The sequence below is a fragment of the Acipenser ruthenus genome, chromosome 3, assembly GCF_902713425.1.
Source record: "Acipenser ruthenus chromosome 3, fAciRut3.2 maternal haplotype, whole genome shotgun sequence".
Lineage (NCBI taxonomy): Eukaryota > Metazoa > Chordata > Actinopteri > Acipenseriformes > Acipenseridae > Acipenser > Acipenser ruthenus.
Genome location: NC_081191.1, coordinates 8,861,641 through 8,888,834, shown reverse-complemented (window position 1 = coordinate 8,888,834; position 27,194 = coordinate 8,861,641). Strand labels below are relative to the sequence as shown.

The following is a 27,194-nucleotide window of genomic DNA, read 5'->3' as shown; positions in this document are numbered from 1 at the left end:
CTCACTGTGGACCACTGCTCCACTTTACGAAGACTATCACGTAGGATAAGATTTTCCAGCAGTGTCGAGAACACTGTTCTAGTGTCATCACATGCATTTATTGTTGTGTCATGGTGTGAGACCCCCCACCCCCCCAAAAAGTGTTCCAGTCAAAACTGGGATCAAAATTCATCTCAATGTTCATTTTTGTAGTTTGTCTCTAGATGCACATGAACATGCATCCAGCAGCATGGCTCCAATATTCTAGTTCTTACTGAATTCTCAGATGACCTTGACCTAGAACTCTGGGTAAGATAATAATGGACAAACCAAAGCTGAGGTTTAGAGTATATACTGCAGTCAAAAATTTAGTATTTTTGTATTGCATTTTGTATTCTGGGCTGATAAGCTAATTTTTAATGATACTGATGACTATAGCCCATTGGTTTGCTTGCAGTTTAGTTTAATATGTGTAAAGAAATAAAATGGACTGACAAAGAAACATTTTATAATAAAAGAAAACAATGAAAATTGGCAAGAGACCAAAGTTATATTAATACTTAAATAGCAACATTTATTTTTGCAAAGAACTTTTGGTTCCAAGATTGCACATTAACAAAAACAGACATAGTTATTTCACTATACAAGACATAACTGTCTTTAGAAACAAATTCCTGTTTTCAACAGATTGTTAAGAGATGGATTCTAGTTAAGAGAATGCTATACAAAAAAAAAAGCTTTACAATACAAAAATAAAAACAAGCAAAAAAATACAAATAAAACACACAATATATTACATTATATACAGTATTTCAATGCCAGCTACAAAATTTAGGACATTGTTTGGACCACAGAAATAACAAAAACACACATGATAATTATGTTGTACCATGTGTGTGTTTCCCTTCCCCTCCCATTAAATAATAACATTGAGTAAAATAAATAGGTAATTTAGGTCTGTTTCTATGTGTCTATTGTAGTAATGAAACCGTTTCAGTAAAAGGCTTATTTTAATTATATCAGCGATTTCATAGTGTATGTACTACTAATGAACTGCATCATTAACACCACATTGAAACAAGTATACTCAGAACCGGCTAGCAAAGATTAAAAGAATTCTGTCTAAACAGAGCAGATTGAAATGTTATTGTGTTTTATGGCTCCACAGACTAAAAATGACTTCCAACCATAACAGGGTTGGAATGAACGATAAGCCCCAGCAACATTGTGGTACACGATAGAGTGGGCTGCATTCTTTCTGACTTAGATCATGCATTGATCTGATAAGCTAGAATTTCAAATCATAGTATTTTTATTGGATGATTATAAATGAAGCTCATGTCTGGTCCGCAAATTGAATATCTGTTTAATTAAATGTGGGGATTATGAACAAAACTTCTCATGTTGCAGAGGGGCATCACAAAGACCTTTGTAAAGGTTTAAGCACCTGTCATTAAGTATCATGGTCGTTTTTAATTAGCTTTTGACCGTCCCACTTGGTTCAAATACCTTTCTATATCACATAGTTTAGACTAGTGTTCCAGTCTGGTGTTCGTAACCTCAGCTAATACCTCACGGCACCGTAAAAGCTGTAAATCAAAGACGTCAAGCGACTGACTATAGGGGCCATAGGTACACACTACCATTCTATCACATGTCCCATTAGGGTCACACATTAGGCAAACCAGTAGTGTTAGACAAAAAAAACAAAAAATAAATTTTTGGAAAAATCCTGTTTACAGTGTGGTTACAGTCACAATTCAGTTTTTGTCTTCCGATTCATGCCAGTTAACTTTGTGCTTGCCCGTCTTGCCTGATCTCTTCTTCCCTTTGCGATTATGAAGGGGCTTCGGTGGAGACGACACCTCAGAATTATGCCTGGACTCATTGTGTTGCCTGGAGTACCTCTTACACTTGCAGGATGTGACTACAGTTATTTTGTACGTTCTTGTGCTCCCGTCTTGGCACTGGAGTTGGATGCGTTGGGTTCGGGTCTTGTCTGTGACGCAGCGCCACTCCTGAGTGTTTCTTCGGCTCCAGTACTTTCTGCCATAGCCACCACCTATCCAGTTGGGCAACATCTGAGCAGGCAGGCACTCACCAGCACAAACTAGCTCCTTCACTGGGTTAATGCTTGTGCATTGCCCATCTGAAATGTACTTCGTGGATCTGAGCTCTCTGCAGCCAACCTGAGTCTCATCTGTGGAAACCAAACAAAAACACACCTTTAGTCCTTCAAATTGAAACTGATAAATCAAAGATCATTGACTGATTAGATTAATATTCAAACCAAAGTTACCTTAACTAAATATTATGAAAGTGTTCAACATGTAGTAGAGATAACACTGTACCATAGCAAAGACATATCTTCATGAATGACTGCGCAGAGTGTCTCACCTCAAGATACATTCAGCATTCAAAATACAATCTGTTCACAAATGATCTTATCCCTTTTGTGAGCACACCCTTGCTTGTTCAGATTTAAACAGATCTAAACACTACTGTACGCAAATTTTTTTTTTTTGTTATGTATCTTATTACATTTACCTACTATAACTATATATTTATTCTTTAACCAGAAAACAGTCAACAAATACTCTAGTCCTGTTATAGTTTCCCTGGAAATAGGACCAACAACATCTTGGCCTTAATTATTGTTCCCATTATGAATTGAAATAACAGTGCACATCCTTGTGACATGAAGATTTGAGATATTATATATATATATATATATATATATAGATATGAAATGTGTAAATTGAGTAGATTCATAATAAACTAATGGTTAAATAGCCCATGTATTCAAGAAAGTGTGCTTTTTAATCATGCAACTGCCCTATATAAAACAGAATAAACAGATGTAACTGCCCTATATAAAACAGAATAAACAGATGTAACTGTTTTTTGTAACTACAGTGTACTTAAAGAAAGTAATTTTCTGCTTTGTCTGCATTCAGACTGCTAATCCCTAAATTATAATACTTTGTTCTACATTTGAAATAAACTGTGAACAAAATTTAAAAACCATGTCAAAATACGTATACATTAAAGACACCCGTTGCAAAACAAGAACAATAACAACGCAATGTGTGCGTGTCCCTTTCGATACAGAACCCGTTATTCTATGCTTCACAATACTGCACACAGGTCAGAGTATAGCTTCGCTTTATATCTCTATCTATTATCATCACAGTAAAGAATAATAATAATGTAAATAAATAAAACAACTTACCATTTCGATCAGTTCCATAATTTCCCAAGTGTCTTCCTCCATTTCTCGCCTGGTTTAATGTATCGTTATTAGGATTCTCTGGCACAGGATTAACCACACGTGGATTTTGAATCTCTGTGGCATCATTTTTGAAAGCCAAGCAGTTTATCAGAAAAACACAAGCTAGTATTACAATGTGGCATTCAATACTGTGCACAGGCATGGCTATTTCCCTGACTCTAAAAAACGTGGTAAATGATCAGCACCAACTGTATTCGGATTACAATTGCTTGCTCTCCTTATATACCCACGGTTTGTTTTTGGCATTCATTCAGGTGTAACTTGTGGAAAGTTTCAGAATGAAAGTAGGCGTGACCTCCCGTACGACCACACCCACAAGCCAGTCGTCAAATCAGAAAGGCAACTGCAGGGATGAGTACCTGACTGCACAAAGTGCCAATACTGCACTGTTCTAATTACCTTTTCCAGAGGTAAAAACTATTTCTTAAACAATATACAGGACAATAACACAAAAGACTTTGGACTTATTTATTTATTGTAAACTGTTGTCTAAATCAATTAGAAATGAAATATACTTCAAGCCTTTCTCGTTGCAAAGCGAAATCCTTCTTGGAGAAGTACAAGCAACTCATATTTCTTTCAAGGGCGATAAACCCTCTATTGGATTTCTTGTGACACCACTTATGATAAGTATTTGGAAGCTGTTGATATGTAGAGATGCAGTGTATGAATGTCTGTAGGGCAGTGAATTTGCATGAAAGTGACACTTGTAAAAATATTTTTCTGCATGTACAGACAGATCATAGAATTGTGATTGTTTTAAAGTAAATAAACCCCACTCACCCATAAAGAAGGAAAAACAAAACAAAAAACAAAACAAAGGTGTTTTTTTTACACTTTCCAAGCCACAAAATAAGACTACTAGTAAATTAACTGTTTTGGGAATAGTTACAGAATACTGTCTCTGGCAATAGTGAGGGGACAGGCATAAGCTTTATATTCTAGACTGCACTGTTTCCACATTCTTCAGGAGAGATATTTACAACTTCTGACAACTCAAAAGATTTATATTTTTTTAGCCAGCCATGAAGATAACTGATTGGCAGCTGGAATTAAAGAGTAAGTAGCAGGGTTCTGAAATATATTGCGTCCCCACGTGTTGCTACACCTGTTTAAATAACGCACCTGTAATTTTTCTCTTCATTGTTTACATCCTGATCACTTTTTACACACATAACTTTAAAGTCTGTTTCAAAGCTCTTTCCAAATGCCCGCTCTAGTGCACTGATAGTGTAAGGATTATTGCCCACATTGTCAAACAGGTAGCACAGCAATAACCATCCATGAGCACTTTTTGTAATGTTTCTTTTTCCTGCAGTGATTTAGAGGACAGATCTCAAACCCCAGTGCACTAGAGCAGACATTTTGAAAAGTTATAAGTGTAAAACATTGTCAGAATGTTAACAATGAAAAGAAAAATGACAGCTCCATTATTTAAACAGTTGTAGCACCACGTGGGGACGTGTAACGCTATATTTTTTGGGACCCCTCTACTTACTCTTTAACATGGTAAAGCTGAATGTTTGACCCTGTACTTGACATTAAGTTTGCAACTCATTACTTGGATCAGATTCGGTTTGTGTGACCAACAAGTATTTTGAAACGGTTCTCTCACCCATCATACACTTTGTGACTATGGTTTTGTTATACATTCATTAATGAATATGAATGAAACCATTACAGAAGGCACTGGCTTTTACTTCACCTGCTCCTTCTATTGCTGCTTCTGATTCAATTTGACATTGAGCTTCCTAATTCAGTCACTCTGTCTTCCCAGTAATGCTGTGTGCTGGAGGGATCAATCAGTGCTGGACATTCTCAAATCAATACTCTCTGTAGTGTTTTATACTATTTGTTTATGCAGACCTTTCAGCAATTCAAGTAAAAGCAATATTCTTTACTGATCCAAGTACATTTCACAGATACGATCTAAACTGCATTCTGTTTATAGGTTAGCTTCCCGTCATACTTACTGACTGTGACCTTTGTCAGAAACCTTGTCTTTAATGTCTGCCTTAATCACAGTGGATTCTCAGTGTTTAAAATCCCATTATGGTCACACTTAACTAAAACACGTTGTTTTAGTTAATATAGCATATCTATTAATATAGCATATCTAATATAGCATATCTATGTTTAGATCCACTTTCATTTTAGGCAAATTACATTTAAATGTAATAAAATGCAATTTAAGTTGCCTCACTTCAAAGACAAGTGGCAATTAATCAAACTAGAACATTAATTTTTATTCTCAAACATGTTTTTCCTGAAATTGGTAGTTGGAACATTATGCGCTATAAAATAATTCCAGTTTTCACATACATGTATTTTGTACTGCATGTCTTGAATCTCTTACCTTCTACATCATAATATAGTATCAGCATTTTATTTTACAAAAATATAAGAAAAATAAAGGACTCCTCACTTCCATACCACTTACTATACTATGCAGGAGCATCAGAGATTCGGGTGAAAAGTACCCATAAGGTTTTATTGAACCTTATTTAAAACTTACAAAGCCTTGAGGCAAAAGACAATTGGTTTTGTGTAGCATGAACACACTTATATTGTATATTGACATGTGACAACATAATCATTTCAGACGGGTGCCCCCATAACCCATAGGTTCAATTACAATTCAATGATAATTACGGCAAAGACATTTTAGTTGATGAAGGTCAGGGCAGCAAAGCAGTGCTGTGATTTGCCATGTGTTTGTTTTTTTCACACTAATCAAGTTCTACAGGTCATTGATCTGAATTATCCACTAAAAACCTCTAGGGTGCCATTCTTTGATTATAATTGTTTTTAATGTAAACTCATGAAAAACACATTCAACATTTACAAATAATAATTTAAAATAACATGATCAATACTCAATTATATACAAGTAAAAAATCAACTGTACTGTACAAAGTAGTATTTTACCCACCCCCTAAAAGCTGCAGCATGTTTGGATGTTTATATTACAGTATAAGTTACTCTACATTGCTAAAAACATTATTTCATAAGATCATTTATATGCTTTTTGGCCTGTTGTGGCAAAGTGGTTTGTAATGCACAGGTGTAGAGGTGATGCACTGATTAATAACTACAGGCCAACAACAGTTCAATGGTGAAAACAAAGCTTTATTTGTTGTTTTAAATAATATATTCATATTATTATTTCTTAGCAGACGCCCTTATCCAGGGCGACTTACAATTGTTACAAGATATCACATTATACATTATTTCACATTATACAGATATCACATTATTTGTTACATACAATTATCCATTTATACAGTTGGGTTTTTACTGGAGCAATCTAGGTAAAGTACCTTGCTCAAGGGTACAGCAGCAGTGTCCCCCAGCTGGGATTGAACCCACGACCCCCCGGTCAAGAGTCCAGAGCCCTAACCACTACTCCACACTGCTGCCCATAATAAGACTGACTGTACACAGCTATGTGTAAAGCCAGTCAAAACCATGGGGTTCAGTCCTGAAATAATAATAACACACATTATACACAGACACGGTCACAAATCCCAACAGTGAGTGCTCCTTGTGTAAGTGGTGAATTATACAGTAACAGTGGAAAAGTAGTGCAGTGCAGTGCAGGGTTGATGTTGGCTGAATAGCGAGAGCTCCCAGATTTAGTCTTCTATCAATGATAAGGGTGACAATTAATAGGCAGACAGATACAACACGACAAAAACCCACGGTTACATTTGGCTTTTACTGTCCTTTACAGGTCTTTCACAACCATAACAAAGGAACAGATGGCTCAGCCTCTTTCCCTGATATACCTTCAGCCCCGCCCCCTTTGGTAGCGAGTGCAATCACGTTTCCTCCAATCCATGACTGACACATCGCCTACCGCAGTAAGGCGCTGACTTCTAGAATTGTGGCTTCGCCCCCTTTTGGGATGGCTGACTTCCGACTGACCCTGGAATGAACTATCAAACCATCCAGTCTGGGGCAAACTGTTCCTGTTATAACGTGCTCTCACAGTTCGGGAGGGAGATTGTTGACTCGGATTCATTCACTCTCTGTCACACCTGTGTACTGTGAAAGGCTATATCATATTAACATGATCTCTTCCCCTCAGATACATGCCTTCTATACACTGTTTGGACAAAGGGTATTTGCATTTGCCTTTCTACTGGATGTTTATACAAAAGATCTCAAATCAATTGGAAACTTTATGAAATTACTGTCATTTACTGGCTCACTTCTACCAAGAGTCCCAATGTTTTTGATTACTAGTTTAGTTAAATGTATTTGATTAAATTGGCATTTGATTACACTTCGAGGCAAATCAATCACATAGAAGTAAACATTCTGCAACAGAAAACAGATGGGCAGCTTCAATATCTAACTCTTTGAACCAGCTGCATCATTTTCAAACTTTGGTCATTTAGGCTGAGTAAATCTCCATTAATAAAGCTCTGAACCCAAAAAAGGAAATCACATTTTTGCATATTTACTTCAACAGCATAATTTAACTGAGCAGAACAGAGCATTACATTTCTGCTGAGATGCAAAAGCAAAGCAGACGTATACTTTTGAAACCGGTAAAAGTGAGGAGTCTTTTCTTACTACAGAGGTCTGCAGTTTTGTGTGGAGTTACCATTTCTAGACTGTGAAACATACACTCTTCAATATAGTTTGTTATTTATAACACACAGCATATGCCCAGTCTAATCAAGAGATGCACCCGTTGTAGATTTGTGAATTAGTAATACACTGAGCAGGTTGTCTTCTTTGTGCTGAATTTATATAACACAAACATATTAATTATTAATACAACAGACATTATTCCTTGCATATTTTTCATTTTCACCAGCAGTGTGTCACTGCCCAGTATCCACTAACCTTACAGTGCCCTTAATGTGACCTGAATTTTAATAAATACTCAAAAATGTAATCCACATCAATGCCCTGTACAAGACTGTAATAATATAGTCTATTTTATGTGAGATTTCATAACATCCCTGTCTAATCAGCTTTTTTTTTTTTAAAAGAGCTACCTTTACTGAAAAAGGACTTATATTTCAGTGAAAAAGAAAACCAAAATCCCAAGGGATTATGTTTGAATTTGGATGGAAAGGCTTTGCTGTAAAAGCAATGAGAATTTTTTTGGGTGGCAGGATTAAAAGAACAATCACACTGCAGTATATATGATACACTGCAGAGTCAATTTGTACTTCTCAAAAACCGGAAATATGAGATTGCCTTTTTAAAGAGCTCAATAGCCACAATGGCTGTGACATATAGGTCTAGAAAGAGAAAGATAATAGACTGCTAGGCGACAAAGTCTAAGTTATGGATATATTGACAGGATACATGGCATGAGCGTGTCCATTACCAGGAAAGAGCATACACTGCAATAGAGGGTGGAGCTGCTTGACGAGTGCTGGACAATAGAAAGTGTAGCATAAAGAACAAAAGAACAGCAAGGCCACGGGCTCATGGAAATCTGTCTAAATCCCAGAGGAGCCTTACAGTCCAGATAATGAATATGCTTCAGTTTTGAAGTGACACATGAAAGTGTTTGTTTGAAAATCTCTCTATCCTGCATTGCTCAGTTGAAGTTGGCTGCCTCCTTTTTTTTATAATTAAAAACGTGGTTTCTTTTTGCTATAATGTATAGACTATGTATATGAAGAAAAAAAACACACAGCTTATCTGCTTCGGAAATACTTTTCATTCAGCAACATAAAGAGTAATATATTGTTTTATTAACGTATTATTTGATTCAATGAAAAGAATGTTAATCTTATAAAACTAACAAGAAGCAACACAGAACAATATTAACTGGTCCTAAATGGTCCCAACGTTTCTCTGTGCAGTTAGAAATGATGCTATTTGGGGCCCATTTATAAATTAATTACAAAAATAGATATGCTATATATTACTGTTGGCACACTACAAGCTCATTGTAACATACAGTACTAATGTATTCCTATGTAATAATTATCACTGAAGGCATGAGTATGGGTTGTGGGTTTAGATTTCTGTATGAATGTTAAAGTTATATATTTGAGAATATGTTTGTATTAAAAGATTGCATGTGTGTTATTTAAAAAAAAAAAAAAAACATATCTATTTAAATAATAATAATAAAATACATACATGAAAAAGAATTGGTCCTAACAGGAAAAGCGTTGGTCCCAATATCCTGGCTTCTTCATTGTGAGGCTGTTGAATATCCATACCAGACTATAATCTGTCCAGGACCACAAACACTCCTGGACTTTTTTGCTGAACACCTAATAATCTTATTTCCAAAGTCATACTGTATAAGAGTTATTGTGTTTGTTGTTTGCTTAACTGACTGGTTTCAAGCTGCCTAATCTTCATTGCTGCAAACCTGATTGAGTTTGACATGTTAACTGTACATTTGTTTTCAGATTCAAAACAATCAGATTAAAAAATGATTGATTCCACGTACATGTAAACATAGTAATTCAGAATAAGAAATGCATGCATAACTCTAATCAAAGCAGATGTGAAACAAATCAAGGAGCTGGGACAGTATGTAAAAGCTTTGCATAAAATAAATACAATGAAACAAATGTAAATAAAAACACTTAAAGGGTAGCAGGGGCCCCACATGTAGCTATGTAGAGAACATAATGTGTGCATTTGATCATTTTGTTAGATGGACTTGAGTTTACACCTACTGTATGTATAGTATGGGGATGTACTATTAAAACCACATGAGCATGGGTTTCTGGTACAAATTAAATCTCTATATTAGCAACAGTTTTCCAAAATGATTCCATACAAAAATCTTAAACATGTAAACAGAAGTTACAGTAAAGTTTAATACTGCAAAAAAACTATTAATTTTGAAACATGACTGACTTCTTATTGAGGCATAAACGCAAAATCTTTTGGAAGAGGAAGTATGCCCTCTAGTGGCGAGCTTTATATGTATGCTTAATATTGTTCTTCAAACAAAAAAAAAAAAACAATAAAATCACATTAAAGTGTTCAACTTTTCCTACATATAACAACAAAAATTACACGAACGGTTACATTTTAGTTGTTTAAATATATTGCACACAACAACAGCCCACAGCAGCGTGCAAGCAGCCCCTTTATACATAACAATACCAAGACAAGTTATTAGACTCCACACAAATCGAACGAGGGACACTCAATTACATGCACAGGCACTCAGGACATAGACAAAACACGGAACAGCGACACAACACACACACACACATAAAACACTTTGTACAGATCGATTAACAGCTCTCTCCTTTTTTTTTTTTTTTTTTTCAGGGCCAAACTCGATATTTATTAAGATCGATAATAAATGATCAAATACACTATAACAAGTGTTAAAAAAAAAACAATAAGCGTTCGCTGTGGGCCACGACCTACGCCTCTAAACGAACTAATATACATAACAAGGAACCTCCGAGTGCAATCGCTCTCTCAATCCGTTAATCCCAAACACAGCCCCTTTACTAACTCCAGGCGTTCCTGTACCCTTGACAGACCTCACTAAAGTTACAATGTTGTACGTTATTGAAATGGTATCTCTCTCTTTAAAGCAAACAAACAAATAAATAAATAAATAAATAAATGCAAACAACGACGCATGTACCTCACACCTTTGCAGGTCTACGTCTTATGAGCTAAAACAATTGTAGCCATTCCATTTTATGCGTATTCACCGGCATCGCGTTTTTTGTGTTTGTTATGAAACAAAGGTGAAGGGTGACGTTTCCTGGCAACAGTAAACTTGAACGCTACCCGACAGGTCATGGCTTCGTGCGAAAAGGTTGGGACAGAATAATTTAAATACATTTCGAATACCTCTTGAGTCAAGCATTGTAGATATGTACAACATCTGATTAAAAAAAGTGTAAATATAGCAAAGGCTTGCTACAATTCACGTTATCTTAAATTTGCTTTACGAAAACGAAGCCAGCAATATTACGTTGTCTTAATATTTGCAATGTATGTCAATTAATTAATGGCAACCACACTTTTCTAAAAATCATAATACAAACTAGTGTCAAAGTATTCTTCTTTTCCAGGTAATACAAGATCAGCTGCAGAAGTATGGCTTTAAAAGAGAGGCAGACCTCAGCGAGCTGTATCTTGCAAACAAGTGGGTATAGGGTAGAGGTTTAGAGAGTGGTAACTATCGGTTTGTTAATTTTCCTCTGAACCTTCTCAGTCGAATATACGACATTTGTGCATGCTAACAAGATGTTTGTGAATATATGTAACGCCTGCAGGTGCACTAATCCCATTCTTTGCATGTTCTATATTTCGGTATACCTTAAAAATGCCAAAACCGTAAGTATTATACAATATAGGTTTGTCTCTGTTTTCACCAAACATAGGTTCAGGTCTTGCCCTCTAAGTTATATTTATTTTTAATTATTCAAATGCTGCTGATTAAAAATATAACGTAATGAACTTGCTTTTTTTAGTGTGTGTGTGTGTGTGTGTGTGTGTGTGTGTGTATATATATATATATATATATATATATATATATATATATATATATATATATATATTAGCTGGTTTATCAATCTGAATTGTGCATGCATCTCGTATAAATACATTTAATTAATACATTTAATTATTAATTTCTGCTTTTAGAGGTCTAATAGATGTCACTGATCTCTCGAGATTTCAGATGTTGAAATACTTATGGCTAAATAACAATAAGGTAAAGAAAACAAAGCTTTAGATCTGTATTTGTTTAACAGCATTTCAGTAAAATTCTTTAAAATTGGTTGATATTTGCATTGCGGTGTACAGTAGATCAGTGGTCCCTACTGGTTGTTACAAGCAGGTATTTAATTGTTCAATTAAGTAATTAAGAACCTGGTTAAAACAAGGTCTGGATTTTTCAACTTTTATTAGACAAATATGTATTATCTGGTGTGATATTTTTGCTAGTCTTTATATTAATGGGAAAAGCAGATCTGTGCAAAAATAGAACAAAAACTTTTACAATGAGAGATATTTATGGCTATAATAATAATAATAATAATAATAATAATAATAATAATAATAATAATAATAATAATAAATTAGACAATGGCTGTAAAAGTCTGGGCTCACTTTACTATAGCAGCATACTCATTCATAATGAATTCAGACCTGAATTTCTTCTTCTTCTAATCAGTGTAGATCCTATAGTGAAATGTCCATGATAGATCTGAAAAAGTCTCCAGCATGTTTATCAGAAACAAAATTGTAAAAGATTTGGACAGATGTAGTCTTAATCGTCCACTTTATTTTACAGATTAAAAAAGTACACTGCTTGAACTACATCTATCGGCTAACTGAACTGTACCTCCACAACAATGATCTTACCAATATTACAGGTACATTTTTAGCTTTATCTGTTCTGCTTGTAGTATAGTTTAAAGGACACAGCAGCTTCCACCCGTTACATTGTTGTTCCTCAAAACAACAGATCACGTTGGCTTGATATCCACCCTGATGCAGTATGTTGAAAACAGTTATTGTACTTGATACCCTTTAAGGCACTGTACATTATTTCTCTGAAAGAAATGATTAAATATTACTTTAGAATGTTCTTTTACATCCTAGGTTCTTTGAGCCATTTGAAATCCCTGCAGGTTCTGATGCTTCACAACAACCAGTTGACAAAGCTGGTTGGCACTGTGTCAGAACTCAAGGGGATGCAATTTCTGAAGACACTAAGTAAGCGTTCACAATAATGGATTCATCATTTAAGTGTAATTTCCGGATGTAAATAAAGCCACAACAAAACAAATGATAGTTTCACAGATCTCCCGTATAATAAATTAATTGCTTGTTGGCATTTATTTTCTAATTTATAATATTTCCTTAATGATATTGATGCAAGTTCAAACTAGTAACTTTACTTGTACATCTACTTTATGCTTTTTTCAATACGTTTAAATCACAGGAATCTGCGTTGCTGTCTTCCATTTTATAGTGTAATGGTACAATATCATTTAATAATAAAAAAAACAGATGTTGTTGGTTTCTTCTAATTGTATATAATTTTAGCATTATATTGTTTAGTTTACTATAATAAAATAACTTACCTGATAGATACAATATTAGGTATAGTACTTAACATAAATTTAAAACCTACCTCAACTTCTGTTTAATACCCAATGACTCATCTGTATAAAGAAAATACGTTACTGTAATAAACTATCGAGTTCTTTTCAGGTTTATTCTTAAATCCTTTGGCACAAGATTCAGGATACCGTCTCTATGTCATTCATTATGTGCCATCTCTGCATTTGCTTGACAGAAGAGGTTAGTTTAAAAAATAAAACCTTTACCAGTAAAAGTAACATGCAGCCCCTTTCCCACATACTCAATTTCACAGGCTAGTCCTTCTATTGTACAATTGTAGTCTTATTCGGCCGGTCAGTGCTTTTCTTCCTGGGAGATTTGGTGATTTCTGCACGACTCTGAGCTACAGTACAATATGTAGTCTGTACAATTTAATAGATGAGTTTTTTTGTTTTGTTACTTATTTGATATGTTTTGTTTATGTAATTTGTTATTTGAACTGTTACATAACATGTCTTTGAAAGTTTGCTAGTGATTGTGATTAGCATATATTGTTGTAGTAGTAGTAGTATTGAAAAAGTCTCAGAAGGGGAGGAGCAGTATATGTGTATGCTACAATAATACGCCACAGTTCTGAATCATGTACACATTACACTAGTGAAGCAATTTACCATTTCATTATTTTTCCAGAAGTAAAGCAAGAAGAGAGAAATGCTGCTTTCAGCCTGTACAATGCTGAGCGGGCCTGTGTCCTTAAATCATTAGCATTTGGAAGGCGGGTAAAAGCACCCCTGCTAGCAAAAGCCAGAGCTCCAGCAATAAGGTCCCTCACTTACTGTGGTGAGTAAAGTGGTTTATTCTTTTTTGTTGGGATTTTGCTGATGCCCCATGTTATTTTCAATTTGTGACTTTTAACCATGATCACTTACATATATCTAACATTGAATACATAAAGACTTGGGCTAACACACTGGTACCATAACTCTGAATTTCAACAGCAACATTTTGAAACACTCAGGCTAAAGCTTTCTTATTAAGCACTGGATCAATGTAGTTGGTCGTTGTGTTATTTATCTATTTTTTTTGTAAATAATCTTTGAAGTTCATACAGCTGGGGCGACACCAGTTCGAATTGGGGCTGTACGAAGAGGCCGAACTTTGCCTCCGCAGTGGGTGTCACATTGGCTCGGACGCTCCCAGGGTGGGGGATGGGAAACAGGGAGGGATTGCTTCTCCTCATCACGCAACAGCTAACCCTACTGGCCAGACACCGAGCACATTCAGAGTGGATAAAAAGCAGGGTTGATCTCTGTTTTCCGGGATCAATAGCCCGCCCACCTCTGCTCTGGATTGCTCGGCATAAAAGCGTTTCTGGCTTTAGGCTTGTGAGATCGGAGGATGCTCACACTCCCTCAGAATGCTTGTGCTGTGTGGGGACTCGCTGAGGTGAGAGAAAAAACATAACTGGACATTCCAAACTGAAAAAAAAAATACAAATAAAAACTAAAAACTTTGAAGAGGAAATTCCATTGATTTTTCCGTCAGCATGAATACACCTTTTGATTTTTATGCGAATACATTTTTTTGACTAGCTAACACCTAAAGATTTAAAAGGAGTCAGTCCGATAGATACACTTCAAGTTAAGAACTTGATTATATATGGGAGCTGTCAGTACATGAGGTCTACAAACAAAAATGCTATCCCTTTCCTTTAATTATAAGATCTGGTGCCTTTTTTGTTTACACAATAACACTGAAAACCTGGGACATTTACATATGAATTTATTTAAATTAACACAGACATTTGTTTAGGAAAGTATATGCATTTGCCTTATATGCATTTTGGCAGTGACTTGGATAATTTTTTTTCAGATAAATCTGGCTTGAGAAGAAACCAAAAAAAGTAAGTGTACCAATACATGTTTTACCCTGTTTGTTGTCAACATAAATACAGAAACTGAAAAGGTTAAACAACAACAATGCCCTGGGGTGATACAAAAAACAAATAAGGGCCATTTTTAGGTCTTTTATCAACAGGCGATTTGCACAGTGTTTCCAGTCACATAAAAAGCTCCATTAACAAAACACACATCTGGCAGCATTATTTTAATCTCCATAGCTTATGTGACATTTTGGAGGGCAGTTCTCTACCAAAGCACAGTATTTTCTAAGCCAGTGGTAATGTCTTTGTGTCTGTATATTCAGAGTTCCATTACAGGACCCAGATGCGGCTGTGCTGAACAGGGCCATGCAAAGGTCACTGATGCAGTACTCCTCCATTGACTGGAACACAATACCTTCATCAGAGCAGAAACGCCTGGAGGATCAACCTTCTGAATCACCTAAGATAATCACTGTTAAATTCAGATGATATGTTCACAAACATACCCCAATCCTACCCCTTACTGCAGGCATGTCACCCAATCGTTACTACTAACTGAATAAAAAAACTTGAAATGTGTCATTTTGTTTTGAAATAAAACAATTTCTAGGGGGAGCTGAGGATATACATACTTTTAAATATATAAATATTTGCTAAGTCTGCTAAGAAATAAATAAATAAATATAGGTTGTTGGTTCAAATCCAGCTAAAGTTGGTAACAATGATCCCCTCGAAAATCAGTTCTGGTGTTCTAACTAGTTACTATTCCACAGGTGTCCACATAATATACTGGGGAGAAAAAACAAAAACAAAACACAACTACAGTAATCCGTCGCATATCTGACTGCGGTGGGACCACAGTAAGGGCGGATATGTAAAAAAGGCAGATAAATGAATCCTGTCTTAAATACCATTATACTCACATGACACTACCAGCAATGGTTGCACACAGAGCACATACATCACAGTGTATGAAAACTTTGGTAAGATCTACAATATCTCAACTAATTTGTTCAATAATAAACTAATGTAGCTGAAGAGGTTGATCATGGCGGAAAAACGGTTATGACGGATATGTGACAGGCGGATACGCGATGGATCACTGTAATTGGCCGTCCTAAAAAAACTGGATGTTTTATTTGGACATTTTGGAGTAATAGATTAGCCCAGTCTGTAATCCATGGTTTTCAAAATATTTTAAGAGGCATTTTATATAGAAGAGGACATTAAGACTTCACAAATATCTCTAAGAAATGTAACCTAACATGTCAGTTTTCTAAATTATGGAATAAAAGTATTCAACAGAAAACCAGGAATTACATTTTACAATAAATCTGAACACGACACACTTCAACTTTAAAATAAAAAGGTAAGTGCAAGTACAAAGCTCACTTTATTTACACTTTTAATATGAATGGTTCAACAGAATACAGTTACAGTCAGACTTACCCCACAGACCTGACCTTATTCAAACATTGGAAAGTTAACTCTTGCCATACCACTGTATATTACTTGTAATTAATGTACGACTCTTGTAATAGTTACACTCAACATGTACAAACACAAATATTAACTAACACCATTTTATTTGGGAACAAATATTTATTTCATATTCTAAAACGACATGAATCATGCACAAACTTTCAAAACAAACAATTCCAAAATTTAAATTTCTAATCTAATATAGACACATACATTTGGTAATATTATTGATTTTTGTGACAAGTGAAACTGTATTGGTATCACTTATAAACACACTTTGCGCTCGTTTAAGGTCACTTAGTGAAAACATAGCTTTATCGTGGACTTGTTTTTACTTAATTATATTATGCAGTAGTTTAAATAATGTTTCAAAATGAAGTTAAGAAATGTATCTTCCATGAAGGTTTATAAAACAACCAGGAGAAAGCACAACACATGTTGTTTCTTGTAACATTGATCAGTATGGCTTGGAGACCAAATAATGAAATGAAGAAGCCTATTTTGTATGTGTTTTTTTTGTTGTTTTTGCATGTATCTAAAGTGTTTAAAATACAATGTTTTAACAAACAGTCCTAAGGCGTAGTACTTCCGTGTAAGAAGTGTACTAGATGTTCGTACACCAACACTTTTTGTTGTCCCCTAATGTTTTATAGTACTGTATTTGCAAGGATTCAAAATGTTGCTCAAATACTGAGTTTCATTATCAGAAGAACAGCTTGTGGTTGAACTTTGGTCATACTTTAGCATAAAGTACAAGAGTCCTGTGGGACTTTTTGGACATGCTTCCGACCTGAACCGGTAACCCGCTGCAACACCGTTTTCTTACCTGCAACCTGATCCAATCCGCTATAATAGGACTTGCAACCCGACCCAAACCTGCAAGTGTTTGTCCTTTACCTACTGCCTGTGCTGACCGACTCTTGTACGCTCTCACATTCACATACAGGTATCTCTACCATTCTCCAGATTGAGTTTATACAATAAGCTATAGAGTGGTAGCTTTCTCTAGTGGTCTGGATATATCTTAACATTGTAACATATTAACTATCTCTGCTTACTTTACTATAAAATACCTGTCTATTCCTTTCGTGCCACCAGTTGAAAGGGAGCTACACCTGAGCTTTCACAGAGATGATGTACCAGTTTTGTGGCTGTCGTACACAAAAACATAATGACAAGTTTATTATTTTCAGTCGCTATGATTCCAAAAGAAATCCACACTTTTGAACAAACCGAGAACACTGCTTAGTCAGCTGACTCCCGCCTAAATCGCCTCCTGCTTTAGTGCAGGAAATACCAGTGCATTTACCTTCTAATACATAATCTGGAAAGGGTTACAGACGAGTACGCTAGAAGGACCGAAAACATTTTACGGCTATTCAAATTCAGACCCGAAAATGACATTTTCTGACCCGCACCCAAACTGCCAAAAAGTTCACATTCCGACCCGAACCCGCGGATACCCAACCCGATGCAGGAATCAACAAGGCACTACTAGAATCTGCATCTAGAGATGACTGTCCAGCTGTCTTTATGCACTTACGTTTTTCCAGATATCTAAAGAGCCACTTACTCAGTTGTAATAATGTTACAACATTTTTGACCAATTATCACTTGTATTTATTCCCCCCCCCCCCCCCCCCATTTGGAATGTCCAATTATGTTTTTTCTGCTCACCGCAGCGGGTCCCTACACAACACAGACGTTCTGAGGGCGTGCAGGCGTCCTCCGATCTCACAAGCCTAAAGCCAGAATAGCTATTACACCAAGCAATCCAGAGCAGAGGTAGGTGGGCTACCGATCCCAGAAAACAGAGATCAGCCCTGCTTGTTATCCACTCTGAACGTGCTCGGTGTCTGGCCAGTAGGGTTCACTGTTACGCAATGAGGAGAAGCAATCCCTGCTGGTTTCCCATCCTCCCACCCCAGGAGCATCAGAGCCAATGTGACGCCCCCTTTGGAGTCCCCAGCAAAGTTCGGTCTCTTTGTACAGCCCGGAAGAAGTGAACTGGCGCCAAGCTGTGTGACTCATCCTGCGCTCTCAGTGGCAGCGCTTTAACTACATGAGCCACTCGGGGACCCCTTGTTACAACATTCTTTATCACAAGTTATTGAGAGTACCAGAATGTGGAGATATATGAAGGAACTTGACCATTTCATATTTCTAGTGTTTTTACATGGTGGATAAAGGTCATGACGATATACTTTTTCATGATACTGATTGGTCCAGACTTGTATGTCATCCAATGTGATTCATTATACATTGATAGTAAATGGGTAACATTTAGGGTACAACTGCACTGGGGGGTGTCTTCATATTAAAATATGATGCCTATATTTGAAGAGCAGACTATAACTATTCAGGGATACCAAGATATTAGTAAGGCTAGGTCACACCTGCACATTTCTCGCTTTAGTAAAGGTCATCGAACTGCGATGAAATCTGGTATGGGCATTCATTAGCTCATGTGTCATAAGTTTACAGCGACTTATTTAATCATTGATCTTGTGAGTAGAGCCCAAAATTCTGGCCTGGTATAAATATGTTACTGACACACTTTGCAGACACAATATTTGAGCAACAGCAAAAATCTTAAAATGGTTAGATGCCAAGCTCAGCCAGTTGGTGGTTTGACCCACGTGCTGGGCAGTTCTTCAAGTGGAATCCCATTCATGAACTCCAGGGCAGAATAATTAGTAACGTACTTCCCTGCTCTGGTGGTAAGTGACTTTGCGGAGCACAGATTAAGTGTTCATATATTTATTACCAGAAATTGACTTTGGCCAAGCCTGTGAGGACAACGTCACTCTTCAGAGGCCTGTTCAGTTTCAGAAGCTGCTGTATTTATTCCACTCTCTGAAATGCTCAAAGCTGCAGGTTCTCCACTTTGTGTTTTCTCTACAACATTATGGCCATCACTGGGTTCTTCCTGAGGAACTGAAGTGTCTTCTATTGCTTCCTCAGATTCACCTAAAAAGATTAAAGATGATGATGAAAAACATCAATCATCTACAATATGCAGTACATCCACACACTTGTCATCAGACAGCACAACTTCAGTAACCCTAGGGAACCACTTGCAGCTATAACAACTACACTACATTCAGTATTTTGTTTAAGCTGTAAAAACAAAAAATGATAAAGGCATCTTGAAACTTGACATTGTAATAAAGTCAATTCAAATAACTAACCTTTGTTTTGTTTAGTTTTTTCTTGTTTTTCTTTCTGTTTAGCAACTTCAGCTTCATGTTTTTCTCTCTGATTTCGTAGTTTCATGCAGACTTTTTTGTGTGTGAACCAGTGTTGCTTCTGACAGTCCTGGGCACAATACAGCACCTAGAAAAAAAAGAAAAAGATTGTTTAATTGGTATATTATTAATTATTCTTCCTGTCAGCACCTCTTACATTTTTACCATACATTTTTCCTGCAACTGACACCGTCAGATTCCAGGTAGTTTTCACATTATAAAAGATACATAATACAATACTAAAATATTATTCTACCGTGTACTGCAAACTAAGTCACACTAGCTTTCTTGTGTTTTACTAAATATCTTTGTTTAAAAGATAATGGACAACAGCTTACCATTTTGCAGACAGAACACCTTTTATCAGCTCCCTTTTCACCACAGGCTGTACAAAACTCGCCATCGATAAAACCAACCTGGCCGGTAATGGCTTGGGTGAGCACAGAGAGAGCGGTGGGATCATTGCCCTAGAACGAAGATATTTTGTCAGGTGATCTCAAGTTCTACTCTTACTTGAATTTGACCAGGACACTGTTACACCCCTGCTATTATTCCTCAAGGCTTTGCACAGGGTTACGTTGGGACAGTTTAGGGTCCTTATTCTTAAAATGTTCTTAACTAAAATCAATTTAAATCCAACATGTTTCTTAAATTTGTACTTAAGAAACTTGGTATTCTTCAAAGCAAAGTTCTTATTTTTCTTAATTGTTGTTACATTTAAAACACCTTAGAATACCGCATGTGCTCGGAATAGCACCCAGTCTTGACTGTCTGCTTTCATATTAGTGCTCAGTTTTACTGGCAAAAGGTTAATAAGCACCCATGCTCTCCAAAGCACCCCCCGCCCCCCATTCCTTTTTCAATATCTTAAATAATTATCTTACTTCAAGTCCAAAACGTTTTTCTTTCTTAACACAATACAACTATTCAAGTATTATTGACATATACATATATTACAGACACTGTTTATTGTAATAAAACAACATTTTTAAAAGTATTTTGCCTGGTGAATCCAGCCGTTTCATGAAGTAACCCCTGCTTTACACCGTAAAAAATCGTTGTATAGGTCACACTGGTGTAAAAGTCGCTCCCCCCTTTTTGAGAATTCAGTTTTAGGAAAACATCTTTGTGTTTAAAATACTTTTTTTTTTTTACAATTGATTTTTCCCCCTACATGCTCAACACCAATAAATAAAGAAACAAACAAACAAGTTTAGATTTGAAATAACCCTTGTTTGCAACACTTTATGCCATTAATAATTTTAGTGTTTTTTTTTTAGTTTTTAGTTAAACTGCTGAAACTATTCAGGTTTTCAAAATTTCTAAAATTTAAAAAGTAATAATTAACAGAGCGTAAAATCAAATTATACATCCCACACCACATCAGTATTAACCTATTTTATTTTAGCTTATCAAGTACACAAACAAGTTCAAGAACTGCTCCTTTGCTTTACTGAACATTTCTTTCCAAAACAATACTTAGACAATAGTTCCAGCTGCAGTGGCTTTTACAAATTCATTGTATTAATTCAAATTTAAAAGAAAAGTATTAAATAGTGCTGCTTCATCAATTAAAAAAGAAAAAAAAAAACAATAAACTAAACAGTGCACCATTTAATAACCACTAAACAAAACATTTCAGTGTTGCATACGGTGCAGTATAATTACATTCAATTTCCAGCTGTGCAAATACATATTAAGAATAAAAGAATAAATATTCTTTTCAGTTGTTAATTGAACTCAAGTACTTAAGTACATTTTAAGGTAAGGTTGGCCTTTCTGTTTAACTATTATGCAAAGCAGCATGTTTAGTTACGGTAATTCCTGCCTATGTACATATTTTCCAGTAGCATGACAAGGCAGTGCAGTGTGCTACTTACAATCTCCACAGGGGCAATGCTCCTTACTAACTGCTGCAGAAGGGTGGCATCACAGTAAGGAAACTTCCTTATGCAATCTCGGATCAGCTTCTCCTGGTACAAAGGAAAACCATCGGTGTCTCTTCCTTTTAACAAACTGTTGGAAGATGTTTTTTTTTTTTTTTTTAAATAAAAAGTTTCAGAAAAATCTCATGCAGCCCAACTCAATACAAAACTAGAAATGGGGAGTTTTTGTGAACAAAAACCAAGCATCCCCGGTAGCTTAATCTAAGAGGCTTGCAAACAGGATTTTAAAATGAAATGTGAAAAAGACTAAAAGGCTATACCATTGAAATATCCAGAGGTTAAAAACTATGTGGCAGTGAAAAGGTTAATTTCTACTTTATTGAGAATCATAGAATACAGCTTGTAATGACACACACTGCAAACTCTGAACTGGAATGATGAAGACATGGGAGACATAATGAAATAATGTATGTAAATGTATTGCAGTTTCAATGTTATAAGTTATTCATAATTACTAAATATTCTTTTAAGTCACATAACTTTGCTGCCATTACTGTTGCTAGAAATAGATACACTATTTTGCTGAAAAATCAATGCTGAAAAAGCAATACAGTGTAAAGTAGGACACAAACCTTTTAATAAGGCCATCAAGCTTATCCTCACGTTCCTTTAGGAAAGTAATACACTTCTGTAGAATGAAGCTGATGTAGTGCATTTTCATGGCAAGCACCTCATTCATGTCCCTCTGTTTAATGCACTTCTCACAGATCAGGTCCAGGACTCTATAGCATTTCCCCAGTGCAGCCACATCAGCCAGCAGAACGTTCTCTCTCACCATCATCACAATCTGTGTAAACCAGGAAAACAGCAAACCGTGCAAAATAAAAAAAACTGAACTACTGTACATTGTCCATTTGCCTTTAGACTTCACATTTAGAGTTTCAAAAGGGAAGATAACGGCAACAGCACTTCTCCTACATTAAGTCTAGAAAACCTATATACATCCTTTTCAGTATGCGTACTAACTTTTTAGACTGCAGAATCCAATTATACTACTTTCAACAGGACACTGTAGATGTATTGAATAAAGTCTGGTGAACCCTGATTGAACAATTTTCTAAAGCAACTAATGGACTGGGATGGGCAATGAGAAATAGTTATATATGAATGGTAATAAAAATCAGAACACCCTACCCCATTCACAGTGTGACATTTCCTGTATAGGGGAATGCAGAATGCTTTTATTAGGGGGCTAAAATTACATTGATGAGCTTTGCGCTTGGCTAATGGGGTTGACTTTTGTACTTAGGAATAGGAATCTATTAATCAGTTTAACTGGAAATAATACAGGGAAAGCTAGACTGGAATGGCCCTTTTTATGAACAAAAACAAAACATCCCTGAAGAATAACGTAAGGGGAATGGCATATCGGAATGAATGGTTTATGTAAAATGGAAATGTGAAAAAAAGATTGTATCATAACCTGTCCACAGGTTAAAATAATGTGGCAGTAAAGCAGTTCAATTCTGCTAACCTAAATGAAGAAATAGTAGAAAACAGCATTGTACCCAATATTAATAAAATAACCCAACGAGTACAGTCTCTATAGCCAAGAAACTGAAAAAGTAATCCGACCTCAATATGGCAGTCATATTTGGCTAGATGTCAATGTCACCAACACATGTAGCATGCAAGGTTATACCTGTAATTGTGAAGTCAATACCTTAAATGGTGTTTAAGAAGATGTTAAATTACCATCGCAAAGAGTTTTTTTTTTTTTGTGAGATTCCCACGATTTAACTTGACCTAAAGGCCACAGTGAAGGTGACATTAGATGTTATCCTCAGTTTTTTAAACTTGCAAAAGGCTTTCCGGATGCAGTCACTCTACCTTTACAGGGTGCAGATTAGTCATCATGATGATTTTATGCAAGGGTCCAGCAAGCTTGGGGGGAAGCTTGGCCTCTTTATCAAGACCTTGGGGTTTTGTATAATAATCCAGTCTTTCTCGGGGAAAGAAATTGTTGATAACGGTCACACAGTCATGCTGACCTGATAAAAATAAATAAATAAATAAATACATAAATACAGTATATTATATATATATATATATATATATATAATAACAAATAGATTCTCTCTCAGTACACCAGAAACTAAATCATTATAAAAGATAAATAAAATAAACACATAACACTTCCTTTGGCAGAGAAAGTGAACAATACCAATTTGGAACGGGAAAAAAAGATTATCCTCCATATTTTCTCAGTTTTTTTTATATGATTTCTTTGTAGCGTAGGCCTATAACTCAGGCTGGAATGAGGCCTATCCAGCAAACATAACGAGTTCTTTCAATCCTCTCTCTTATTTTTTAAAGCCAGGCTGAAATGCGAGAGTTAACCAGCTTACCGACAAAGGCAGCCATCTGTGCTGCTGTCCGTCCAATAGAGTTTACTACATTTGTCTCAGCTCCAGCCTCCAGCATCATCCAAGTTATGTTTTTATTACCTAGGGTTTCACAAAGGAGCACCAAGTTTAATTATAATACCACAGCCATTGGGATTAGATTAGCCATTAGAAATAAAGATGTTTATGCAAGCCTGTGAATATAACTTCTGCACCTTAACTGATTTCTGGCAAAACAGGTTGTTAAATACATGGTTGTATTTTTAATTAAACAGGGTTTGTAACACATTGTTCTGCGGTATGTCTGTGTTACTTTAAGGGAACACAAACAATTTTTTTGAGAATATTTTGGTAGCCATAAGCACCCTGTTTATAACAAAAAATGTACCTGAAAATCCTGCAAACATAAGGGCAGTGTATCCATACTCATGCTCATTGCAGTTTACATCAGCTCCATGTTGTAGTAACAACTTGCACATGTCCTCTTTCCCTTTGTAGGCTGCATGCATCAGTGGAGTCATCCCATGCTGGAAAGGAAATATTTGTTCATTATCATTTTTCCTTGTGCATTCCAAGGTTGGCTACGTGGTGTCATTCATACAATCTTTCTCTGCATTATGCTTTAAGACCGAGGGATAAGTGGTGTAGAACCATCACAAGGTTCCACACAAGAACCTTAATTTAAAAAACTCTGTCCAGACGAAGCCACATCAACTGAAGAATATCCATATCTGTTTCACAAGGCATATGAGAAACATACATCTGACCAAAAACACTTCACACGTACAAAACAGCCAAGCAATAATATGATCAACTTGGTCCCACAATTTTTTTTGTTGCAACAGTAAATCCAAGCAGCATGAATACTAACAGGAAGCCAATTTATTTATACGGCGTCTCTTTTTTTAGATATCACATTTTTATATGGCTGATTCCAATACAAGGTAATAGCAGTTAAAATATCTAGGTGGATAAACAGCCACGAACAGTTTCATTAAAACAGCAACTTTTACACAACAAAATGTATTAAGTTATCAGAAATGCTAGTTAGAGAAGCAAGTCAGTTATGATCGGTTTACTTTTGTTATTAACAGTTTTTTGTTTTTTTTTTTACCCCAGCTGTTTGACGTCCAATCAGTTATCGGTAAAACAGAAATTAAAGTTTTAAACCGAAAAACCAAACTATCTGTGCAGACAAGGGAAACGGTACCATTATTACACACATCATTTTTTTTTAACTGTGACAAGTAAGCTCAATACAGTGTTACTGCTTCCCTCGTATCAATGTATTATACAATTAGACACAATGTACAAAAAATGAAACAATGTTTTAATAGACATTCAGCTTTGTATTTATAAATTTCCTGGTACACCCATTGTCGCCACGGTCGGATGTAAGTGGCAAATCACATCTCAGTAACATTGCAGCTTGTGATATAGATAATAAATTATTTTGGGCGTCTATATAGGGTCTATATAGCATTTATAGTGCTTTTATTTCAATATTCTGTACATTACTATGATGTAATGCTGGGCTTTAAATTTCTATAGCAGCTGCTGTCAAATTCAGACCAAGCAGAGTGGACAAGAACTGAACAAGGCTTTCTCATCTGATTGTGACAGGCCCATGGAACGATCGGCAACAGCTGATCCCAGCAACCTCTTGTTATTATCATTCTACTTGTGATAGCAATCTCATGGCTCTTACAGTCCTTGCCATATGCTTCAAGATACACTAAAGATTGTAAGTCTATGTTATCATTTGTATTGTGTTCTTTCATGGCCGACAGAAAAACCTACTAATATTTGATAGCATAATTTATTTAAGGCTTAAAAAAAAGGATAGCTGCGAGTTTTAAAAAAAAGGATTATGAAATAAACAAGCCTGTTAGTTGATTACATCCCCAGTCAAAATCTGAGTGACAAGCATCATGAGAAGTAGGTCACCAGGAACTTCATCCACTGTATGAATGCAAATGTATTTAGATTGGACGCAGACCTATTCAGGGATGTCAACTTACTTAAATTTTTTTTTTTCTTCTAGAAATCAGTGGTCTTACAACAGCTTCACAGGGAGAAGGATTTAAAATGAAAAAGCTTGTGTAGTGCCTGCCCTTATACTTTTAAATTTGAGTCCATGGACTAAATTAAAAGGACTTATTGTGATTATTATGATTATTATTAAAACAGAACGGCCGCAACACTGTGTGACAATATTGTTTCCCTTTTTTTTCTCCCTCACCTCATCCAAACAGTTGACTCGGACACCTTTGCATCCCAGCACTCTTGAAGCCTCCTGCACATTTCCTATCCAAGAAATAAAGTTAATTATATTTGTATCAAAATATACAGTTTAGCATATTTAAGTTGCTATATTTTTAATAGCAAATCGTTATACCTGCGTACTTGTATAATACAAAAAAACAGCATGCATTATGGTAGGACTGAGAAGACAGAATGTACTAGAAAGAAAGACAGTACGGTATCTCACTTTGAAGTCCGTTTAGGCCTACACAAACTAAACATTGGCACTGAAAATGTCAGACAGATAAACGCCGAGAGCTACTCACTGGCTAAAATGTTTAATGCACTTGTATTTTTAAACGACACATATTTTAACGTATGCACACAGTAAAGGTATTATAATTGCATGTAACTTGATTGAAAATCTCTTAATACACACACCTTACCTTCTGCAATAGCGTGGACTAACTCTTTCTCTTCATCGGTAAGATCTCCTTTTTTTGGAGGAGCCATATTTTATTATTTGAAAAATTACTTGGAGAACTATTCATATACTTACGATATAGCACATACAAAAATCTAATGCGTTTATAAAACAAGACACTCTCCCTTTGTATCCTGTCTCTTCACACGCAACAGTGTAGTTCGGCGTGTTAAGCCTTCTTCTGGTATGTTTCATTTAGCAACCAGAGAGGGGGTGGTAATATATAATTGTTCAATTTTAGCACTTATATA

The 27,194-nt window shown here is 35.8% G+C and overlaps 3 protein-coding genes across 4 annotated transcripts; 1 reads left to right on the top strand and 2 right to left on the bottom strand.

Moving 5' to 3' along the window:
• Positions 1–527: 527 nt before the first annotated feature.
• Positions 528–3,565, bottom strand: LOC117435660 (sclerostin domain-containing protein 1-like). Its single transcript, XM_034058998.3, has 2 exons — positions 3,212–3,565; positions 528–2,179 (listed from the first exon to the last, which is right to left on the bottom strand). The coding sequence occupies exons 1-2, from the start codon at positions 3,411–3,413 to the stop codon at positions 1,740–1,742; spliced, it is 642 nt and encodes a 213-aa protein (XP_033914889.1). The 5' UTR covers positions 3,414–3,565; the 3' UTR covers positions 528–1,739.
• Positions 3,566–10,868: 7,303 nt separating this feature from the next.
• On the top strand, positions 10,869–15,773 carry LOC117435814 (leucine-rich repeat-containing protein 72). Of its 2 annotated transcripts, XM_034059257.3 has the most exons (9): positions 10,869–11,051; positions 11,311–11,384; positions 11,885–11,954; positions 12,537–12,618; positions 12,848–12,961; positions 13,463–13,552; positions 14,003–14,152; positions 15,185–15,215; positions 15,518–15,773. In XM_034059257.3, the coding sequence occupies exons 1-9, from the start codon at positions 11,034–11,036 to the stop codon at positions 15,681–15,683; spliced, it is 795 nt and encodes a 264-aa protein (XP_033915148.3). In that variant the 5' UTR covers positions 10,869–11,033; the 3' UTR covers positions 15,684–15,773. The 2 variants fall into 2 exon arrangements, with proteins under 2 accessions (XP_033915148.3, XP_058867844.1); XM_059011861.1 differs by lacking the exon at positions 13,463–13,552.
• Positions 15,774–16,543: 770 nt separating this feature from the next.
• Positions 16,544–27,112, bottom strand: LOC117394213 (ankyrin repeat and MYND domain-containing protein 2-like). Its single transcript, XM_034920918.2, has 10 exons — positions 26,906–27,112; positions 26,458–26,522; positions 24,604–24,742; positions 24,219–24,317; positions 23,701–23,861; positions 22,443–22,657; positions 21,805–21,940; positions 20,263–20,391; positions 19,868–20,012; positions 16,544–19,646 (listed from the first exon to the last, which is right to left on the bottom strand). Exons 1-10 carry the CDS (start codon positions 26,970–26,972, stop codon positions 19,480–19,482), a joined length of 1,323 nt encoding a protein of 440 aa, XP_034776809.1. The 5' UTR covers positions 26,973–27,112; the 3' UTR covers positions 16,544–19,479.
• Between the last annotated feature and the right edge of the window lie 82 nt (positions 27,113–27,194).